Source organism: Coregonus lavaretus, assembly GCF_964263955.1.
Source record: "Coregonus lavaretus genome assembly, chromosome: 34".
Classification (NCBI taxonomy): Eukaryota; Metazoa; Chordata; class Actinopteri; order Salmoniformes; family Salmonidae; genus Coregonus; species Coregonus lavaretus.
In genome coordinates, this window is record NC_140021.1 from 550,446 (window position 1) to 560,143 (window position 9,698).

General features: G+C 43.4%; 1 protein-coding gene across 1 annotated transcript; it reads left to right on the top strand.

Annotated features, from left to right (window-relative positions):
* Positions 1 to 423: 423 nt before the first annotated feature.
* LOC311109028 (PR domain zinc finger protein 14-like) lies at positions 424 to 4,592 on the top strand (the record flags this gene model as incomplete). The annotated part of the gene is made up of 8 exons (XM_084151811.1): positions 424 to 1,156; positions 1,588 to 1,641; positions 1,915 to 2,075; positions 2,208 to 2,478; positions 2,720 to 2,922; positions 3,259 to 3,360; positions 4,001 to 4,220; positions 4,420 to 4,592. The coding sequence occupies 8 exons, from the start codon at positions 424 to 426 to the stop codon at positions 4,590 to 4,592; spliced, it is 1,917 nt and encodes a 638-aa protein (XP_084007937.1).
* Between the last annotated feature and the right edge of the window lie 5,106 nt (positions 4,593 to 9,698).

Below are 9,698 nucleotides of genomic sequence, written 5' to 3' on the forward strand. Positions count from 1 at the left end.
GCTTTTAATATAATTAGCATTGCGATTTTGGAAATATTGATATCTGCAGGAGTTCGATCTTGTTAAATTGATGTAGCTAAATAATATTTGTATTATTAGCCAATAGGTGAAAACAAAAAATGACCTTTTCATATTGTGCGATAATTGAAATGCAACATTTTCTTTCGTTAATTGACATGCCTATTGTGGATTTACACATAAATATTTTGATTGAGAAAATGTGCATAATTACAATATTATTCAACTAAATGTATTTTGAGCAGAGATCTAACAATCATACTTAATTTGTTCGTTACCAAATCTCTTTACTGTATGCTAACCGATTTGATTTAAAAAAAAAAGATTCTTCAAAAAATCTATCAAATAAACTAGAGAGGTACATTTTCATTTCAGAAGCGAAACTATTTAAGATCATTTATGGAGATGGAGCTAAAATCTCTCCACCTCTTTCTCTCTCCAGGCAGAATAGCTACACCATTCCGATTCAAATCATCCCAGATCGGCTCTGCCTCCTCGCCTGCTGTGATGTCTGTGTCTCTGTCCAGCATCCCCGCCGTGAAGGACAAGCCGTTCCACTCCAACCCCCTCAAAGGCAGCCCTGTCCCGGGCTCGGGTTACTACGCTGCCCCGCTGCCCGGAGCCCACCATTACATGGACATCTTCAGGAACTCTCAGCAGCCCCTCCACCCAATCAAGTCCCTGGGACGGCTAGTCACAGACACCCAGGCAGTCATGCCGTTCAACTTCACCGACCGGAACCCCTCATTCTTCGGCCACGACGGCCACGCCGTTAACGTGCTCCATGAGCAGATCTTCAACACGTCGAACATCCCGTATTTTAATCGGATGATGCCGGGAGTGGGACAAACGATTTACTCCAAGCACGAGGAGCTGGCGACGGTGGTGATCGAGCACGCTACTGGGCCGTTATCAGACTTCAGCAGTCCTGCCTCAAGCGAGAGGTCTTCTGCTCACTCGGTCTCGCCGTCCAAAGCAAGTTTGTTCCACCTCAGGGGAACCGAATTATCATCGAAGAAAACGCGCACTTATAGTTTCAGCGAGGATGATCTGTTCACTGTGCTGTACGGATATACCCGGAGACAGGAGCAGAATACCGGTCACGCCATCTCAGGAGTAGCCCTGCCCGGGAACTCAGGTAGACAGATAAAGCCTCTCGCATATCTCTGTCACCCAATTACCTTTGAAATGTTATCGAAAGTGGGTCATTTTCTTAAAAGCAAACGTGTGTTATTGCTTCAGCTGTCCTAACAGGTTTATGGTAGTGGAAAAAGTTTAATATGTTAGATGCAACATAACATTATTGCTTGCTATTGCCAATTGGGGCTGGAGATTCAATCCGTTCATATAGGCACTAATTCTGTATTTCTAGCTGGGATTTTATGATTATTGGTTTACCTTAGTCCATGTGTATGGCTATTTCAAGAATAATCAAACTGTCAATTCCAGGAAGATTAATCTATGTCTGGGAAACCAGCCCATATTGTCGGTCGTTTTGTGTTTGATTTGTAGGCTCTAATGTTCATAATTGACCACCAGCATCGCTAACTTTAACATTCTCTTCAACAGTTTGTAACAGCGAGATACTCACCTTGAATACTCCGGCGCTTGAACTACCAGAAGGTAGGCCTCTCTCAATTCAATGCAATTCAATTCAATTCAATTCAATTCAAATGGCTATATTGGCATGGGAAACATCTCTCTCTCTCTCTCTCTCTCTCTCTCTCTCTCTCTCTCTCTCTCTCTCTCTCTCTCTCTCTCTCTCTCTCTCTCTCTCTCTCTCTCTCTCTCTCTCTCTCCTTCCTTCCTTTCTCTCTCTGTTAGAATTTTCAGTTCATACTTGTGAAGTTGCGTAAAAGGTGTTAACTTTAATGTGTTTTCAAATGTCACTTCCAGGGTTAACTATCCACCAGACGAGTTACCGCAGTTTGTCCCACTACGGAGTTTTCGCAGTGAAGAGCGCCATCACCAAGGGAACCCGGTTCGGCCCATTTCAGGGGAAACTGGTCAATACGAGCGAGATCAAAACATATGATGACAACACTCTGATGTGGGAGGTCAGTTTAATTGCTTAATTAAGTGCACAATATTGTGTTTAGTGTTATTTATTTATTGTGAGCTAAAAGTTTGAACCTTTTGTTTGAACCTTTTGCTTAACAACAACATTTTCTCTGTGTCCATTAATCCAGGTGTTCGAGAACGGCCGGTTGAGTCACTTCGTGGATGGCCGGGGCTCTTCCGGTAACTGGATGTCCCTGGTGAAGTGCGCGCGCTTCCCGGAGGAGCAGAACCTGATCGCGGTACAGAGTAAGGCACAGATCTTCTACGAGGCCTGTAAGGAGATCCAGCCGGGCCAGGAGCTGTTGGTCTGGTACGGGGACTGCTATGTTCAGTTCCTGGGGATTCCTCTCACTCTGAAAGACTCGCTGGAGGAGGGGAACGTCATGCTTCCACATGAAGGTAAGGACATTTCATATAGAATCAGAGAATCAGAATCATCTTTATTCGAATAGAATATAAAAACTTTTCTCTTCCCCAGTGGGAACTTCATTTGTGGAAAATATTTTCATATAGACGTCACAATACTCTACTCTTATATTCTGTATTCTATTATTCTATAAATCTATCGCACGTGTTTATTTGTAGCTGCAGCCTTGGTTTTCACCAAGGTTTTCCCTAATAACATTTGCTTTTATTTCAGATTCTGGAGAGGGTTTTAAGTGTGATCGGTGTGGGAAAGTGTTCGCCTATCAATACTACAGAGACAAACACCTGAAGTACACGCGCTGCGTGGACCAGGGGGACCGGAAGTTCCCGTGCCACCTCTGCGACAGGTCGTTCGAGAAGAGAGACCGACTGAGGATTCATATCCTACACGTTCACGAGAAACACCGACCACATAAGGTAAAATGACAAATTATTACTAAATAATACATATTCCCGAGTGGTGCTGAAAAAACAGCTCCCTTTGCATTAGGCTATAGGCCTACTTTCTCCCTAAATCTATAGTTTGTTTTATGCCTACTCCTTTTATTTTACCCCCTTATTCAGTGTTAAAAAACTGCACATTTCCCGAAGGACCTGCTTAATGTCGGCTGATTTCTCTAATCTCCCCTCTCTCCTCTGTGTTAGTGACAAATATAGGCCTGCTTTCCTCCTAAATCTGTAACTGAAGGTTCACTCAGTGTAAACTATTACTAAATTTCCCCATAATCAATGTGTCACCTTCTCTCTTGTCAGTGCTCGGTGTGCGGAAAGAGTTTCTCTCAGTCCTCCAGTCTCAACAAACACATGCGTGTGCATTCAGGAGAGCGCCCCTACAAGTGTGTCTACTGTAACAAGGTGAGCGTAGAAGGACAGGTGTGTGTGTGTGTGTGTGTGTGTGTGTGTCATCGAGTCCTTGGGCGTGTAGGTGGGCAGACCCCGATGGAGCTCGAGCTCACCATTTAGAAGCTTCCTCATTTCATGGTGCATTTGGCGCGAGCGCCCTCGTTATTGTCTCCCGGTGCAGGCACGCTCCGCCGAGACACTTCCGTGGTGATTAGCGCCAGATGTACCCACCCTATTGTTCCCCCACGCCCCGAGATTACACTCTGAATGTATGGCTCTATGAGGAACAGACGTTTTCTTTGTTGTTTGCAGGATATTACTTCTTCCTCAGTTTTTATGTCGCCTACTTAAATAATGTTTTTGTTTAACCCAAACCCCCTGTTTAACAATGATATGTTAGCCTATATGCTAGTTATATGCTCTTTTAAAATCTTCTCCAAATGAAAAGGCATTTGAAATCGAATTGAATCCAGATTTTCGATAACAGAATGAATGTGCCTAGCCTGCATTGGTGCCAGCCTATTGCTGTATTGGCCAATGTGTAGTCTTGCCAAACAACCAATGGCTATCAAAGTATTCCGTTCTGATAGAACTGTAGACCTATTGAGTCCACTCATGTCCTCAAACTTCTATGTCCTCTACCCTGTTCTAGGCCTTCACCGCTTCCAGCATCCTGCGCACGCACATCCGCCAGCACTCGGGAGAGCGGCCCTTCAAGTGTAAGCACTGCGGGAGAGCCTTTGCCTCGCATGCCGCGCACGACAGCCACGTCCGACGTACCCACGCCAATGATAAACTCTACCCGTGCGACGTGTGTGGAAGCACCTTCCAAGACGCGACAGAACTCAAGAACCACATGAAGAGTCACAAAAGTAAGATCTGATTGTCAATAGATATTGAAGGAATAGGACACGTTTTGGTTGTACCTAGGGTCTAGGCCTATATCTTGAGTGCAAAACCAAAATACACTGGATAAATATAGAAATAGAATGCTGACTTATGTGTCTAACCTAAATTGCCTAATATATCTGGCATGTTCGTTCTAAAACGTTATCTTTTCGTTATTGACAGAAGGCCCTCTGTCGGAAACCGCAGTTCCTCCTACCATCTCACTAAACGGATCTTTGGAGGATACAACAACGATGTTTTCAGTCACCAAGGACTGCAGGACGCAAAGACTGACCGAGGAGAACTTCTACACTGGCCTGACGATTCTGAACCAAGAATATCGACCCTGGAATTAAAACCATTCCATAGAATTAGAAGGTATTTTTCTAGAGACTGCCAAGGAAATATCAAGTAGAGCTCAAATCGCTATAACACTTTCAAAAGCAACACGCTTTATGTTTTAGAATAATCACTTTTGTGAAATATATTTAATACGTTACTGTATTGTATGACACACTGTAAATTGTTTTTGTTCAATGTATTTATTTATTTGAATCTGTTTTGATGTGAATAATACGTTTTGTTTGTGGCAAAAAAAAACGTATGTTGTTCGTGGTATTTTGTTATTATTGGTGTTGGTCAATGAAGCCTAATAATGCAAGACTTTAACGAAATGTTACATACATAGCCTACATTTATTAACGTTCGTGAGCACAATTTCTTATAGTTTACATTTAAATAAGCTTGGATTAGTATTATTATGGTTATTATTTAGGCTAAATACTGTATAAACGTTTTGAATGTATACATGCATCCCCAATCAACGTTTATCAATTTAAACTTGTTAATTTATCTGCATACCATATTTATCATACTACCTCTAGCTAAATTAATCCTATTTCACTGTTAGATCACCAACTGCTTTTTTACATTGACTGTCTGTTTCTCGTCTCTTGTAGGCTGCAAAAGCAGTCACTGTTTGTGTATCTGTATTTAATTGTTAAAAAGCATCGGCTGTCTAATAAATATGAATTAAATAATAGCATGAAATAAACATGAAATCAAGATTGGGTTAGTTTGTTTGTAAAGACAGTGCCTTTACAGACATTAGTTAACAAACATGATTCTCATCAAACAATGACGACTGATGTTGATCTTACAATGTAATTGGCTACATACATTTTTGGTTGACACATTTAATTCATTTAAATAGCGGAAATATCGAAACACAATGACATTCAATTCTGATGAGACTACATTAATGGTTTTCGTTCCCGAAAGTAAGTCCACCAATTTCCTCATATTTGATTCATACTATAGACTCTACAGAGTTGAAAAGCTGTGTCTGCTGAATTTTAGATTCCTAGACTTCGAGTAGAGCAATAACATCTACACATTCAGGTGATGGTTTAACCCTCCCGTTGTCCTAGGGTCAAAATGACCCGCCACTGTGTTGAACCAACTTTATTTAATTTTTATATTTTTGGGATCATTTGTGAGAAGGAGGCAGTGAGACTTTAAAGAAAGCATCACTGCCTCCTTCTCACAAATGATCCCAAAAATATAAAAATTAAATAAAGTTGGTTCAACACAGTGGCGGGTCATTTTGACCCTAGGACAACGGGCGGGTTAAGCATTTTACATTTACTACACATTTCGGTCAGACTTCATTTCATGCTCAGTAAAAAACAACAACTTTTAAGACTGTTCGAACCACAGAAGCAGAGTTGCGACGTTACTGTGTAACGAGCTTTAACGCGCCATTAAGGATCCTCATTTGTTACTTTAGGTGTATCACATATTAGAATGACTCTTGTTGAATTTAACTAGACAAATACATAATTTTCTCCCTCCCTCATGGGAGAAAGGAGACTTCCTTCAGTTCCACCTGAACGGTCTCAGCAGTGTCCTACACACATCAACTGTGTGTGTGCTCCAAGCTGGCCCTTTTCGGACAGCAAGGAGGATAGTGTGTGTGTGTGCTCCAAGCTGGCCCTTTTCGGACAGCGAGGAGGATAGTGTGTGTGTGTGCTCCAAGCTGGCCCTTTTCGGACAGCGAGGAGGATAGTGTGTGTGTGTGCTCCAAGCTGGCCCTTTTCGGACAGCAAGGAGGATAGTGTGTGTGTGTGCTCCAAGCTGGCCCTTTTCGGACAGCGAGGAGGATAGTGTGTGTGTGTGCTCCAAGCTGGCCCTTTTCGGACAGCGAGGAGGATAGTGTGTGTGTGTGCTCCAAGCTTGCCCTTTTCGGACAGCGAGGAGGATAGTGTGTGTGTGTGCCCTCGTGCGTGTGTGTGTGTGTGCGCGCGCTGGTGAGTGCATGTGTCTCTGCGTGTGTGATGGGTTGGGGGGATGCTGGCAGTGGGAAAATGAACAAACCCCAGTAGCACCAAATGAAGTGGCAAGTGACAATGGAGTGGTAGCAATGAGGTGGTCTGAGGGCCAGGGGACAGTGGGCTGGGGAGGAGAGACAATGAGGTGGTCTGAGGGGGACAGTGGGCTGGGGAGGAGAGACAATGAGGTGGTCTGAGGGCCAGGGGACAGTGGGCTGGGGAGGAGAGACAATGAGGTGGTCTGAGGGCCAGGGGACAGTGGGCTGGGGAGGAGAGACAATGAGGTGGTCTGAGGGCCAGGGGACAGTGGGCTGGGGAGGAGAGACAATGAGGTGGTCTGAGGGCCAGGGGACAGTGGGCTGGGGAGGAGAGACAATGAGGTGGTCTGAGGGCCAGGGGACAGTGGGCTGGGGAGGAGAGACAATGAGGCTGCAGGATACAGACACAGAGACTGACCCAATGACATCTGCTCCTCTCCCCTCCCTCCCTGCTCCTCCTCTCTGACTGTCCCTTACCCTCACCTTAACCCTCCCCCCTCTGTTCCTCTCTGACTGTCCCTTACCCTAACTCTCACTGTCACCAACTGGAGCCAATTTGACATAGCGATGGAGAGTAATATAACAAGTTAAATATACAAGTTCAGGGTGTGTTGAGGCTTGGCGCCTCACTGGCCAATCAGAACGTGCTCCTTGGCTAAATATGTGGTTGCCTTAAGTTGTGTATTTTCGGTCTTTTATGTATTGCGTTGTCATCAACTCCAATTAGAATTTTAGTCCATTATAGTCTAGTTCTTAAATAGCCTGCCCCATATTTACTAAATATGCTGAACATGTTTGCAGTCCACATTGTTCTAATTGCATTGCTTCAATATGCAAATACATTGTTAAACATCGGCTATAGCTTTTGCACGGATATAGGGGCTGGGCCTACTGTAAATTGCAGTCTGGACATGGATATGCCAAACGTAGTCAATAAGCAAGATTACATTCACTAGGCTATTGATAATGCCTAAAAAGACCGTGTATAATTCTAATCAAATTAGCAGACGAAATTTAATTGCATTCGAGCCATGTAAGTTCTCAACATAAACCCATTGAAAGTGAATCATTCTAATACGTTTGTTTTTTTAAATCAAATGAAAGGAAAAACAATATTTTTTTTTTTTTAAACAACAACAATATTTCTAAATAGGACCGGTTAAGAAAGCATCCGATCATAAATCGCATCTCTCGTTCCATGAGCATAAGGCAGAACGTATGCACACTTAGGCCTAAGGGCTCTTCCGCAAGAGGCATGGATGTTTGTCCTGTCCATTGAAGATCGTTTATTAAATAGTAAACAGTAACCCTACCAAAAATGTAGCCAATCTAGTTTTTATTTTTTTTATTGGCTTCAACATGGAAATATTCCTCTACACACATTGCATTCGCATTTCGAAAATCCACTGCATGTTCCAACCATGGACAATTAGACATTGTCCTAACGTTATAATAAGGTTAGCCTATTGCCGTTGATATGGCCTGTTAGTGAACGAAATGGCCTGTTAGTGACTTTGCCACGTGAAAGGTAAACAAACGAACAGGCAAATAGCCTAGGCAACAAGCAGATTCAGAACCAAGGACAGCGATAGGAATTTTTGCGATTTGACAATTAGATCCAACACATGACCGTGGATGATGCACCTTTTTAAAAAAACAAAATGATGAAGGGAAAACAATGATCAGTCTATTGTAATAACTTGATATTCCTAAACAGACTTCCTACAGTCACTGACACTTTTCATCCAAACGTTTCCCTGAAGCTACATGGACAAAAAAATAAGGTCAAATATAAAGAAAAAAGGTGAATGTCTGTTGACTGTTTTCCTGCTTGTGATATTTTAATTAAACATTATGTATAGGCTACTGACTAGGCTACTGTGAGCCTCCGCTGGCAAGATCAACGCTACAACCAATTGCGTTACCGCTAAGACCAGCTTTTGAGTCTTAACTTTCACCAGTAGCGCTGCTTGAAATTGGCACATTGGCGCACGTCGTAAAGGACACACCTGAAATATTTCCACCCTCCCACCTCAGCGCAAGCTAGCTGATATAAGACAGGTAATTTACCAACCCTGGCGCCATGGTTGGAAAATGGTAGAGCGCTGTCTTTTACAAGTCGAAATTGCCAATGAGCTGCGTTTGACTCTAGTGCTGCCTTAACGCCAGCCGAAAAATAGAGCCCTATATGATCCAACTATCTGGGATCCCAAGAGAAACCCCCAGAGATATGTTACAAGCTGATCTAACCTAAAACATGGACTGAGAGAGACACGGAGAGAGAGATGGAGAGAGACGGTATTCATTATTCGTGGTGTTGTTTGGCAGCATGAGGTGTGACAGATGACACAGGGTAGTGTCTCTGTACTCTGCTATGTCACCTTTAACCCCACTGTCATCAGACCTTACTAAGACAGACAACCAGGAGCAGCATTACACCACTCATTCACCAGTGGTTCATTACGAAGAGACAAACAAGTCAATGAGATAAATATATTTGATGGCTACTAACAGTATGTATGCTTTATTTCTGTACGTTTGATTTACTATAATATTTTGTTGTGGTCAGAAAATTCTTCCAAAATATCATTGTGCATCAGATTGATTTTGCTTAAGATTTTGGTGGTGCGCCTAATTCAAGCTCTCTGACCTGACCTTCTGGGTGACGTCACACTGTAGTGAGTCTTTCAGCTGATTGGATGCGGAGCTGTCTGACTCATTTAGAATATAGTGCTCTCGTGCACTCCGCTCTGGTTCGTGTGTGTGTGTGAAAGAGAGAGAGAGACAGGGGCAAAAGAGAGAGAGAGAGACGGGGAAGAGAGAGAGAGAGAGAGAGAGAGAGAGAGACAGGGAGAAGAGAGAGAGAGACAGGGAGAAAAGAGAGAGAGAGACAGGGGGAAAGAGAGAGAGAGAGAGAGAGAGATGGGGAAAAGAGAGAGAGAGAGACAGGGAGAAAAGAGAGAGAGAGAGGGAAAAGGGGGAGAGCGAGAGAGACAGGGGGGAAAAAGACAGAGAGAGAGAGCGAGAGAGAAAGAGTGTGAGTGTTCGGCTGATGCCCCAGGCAGGCCAGTCCCTCAGTTCTCTCACCCTGACT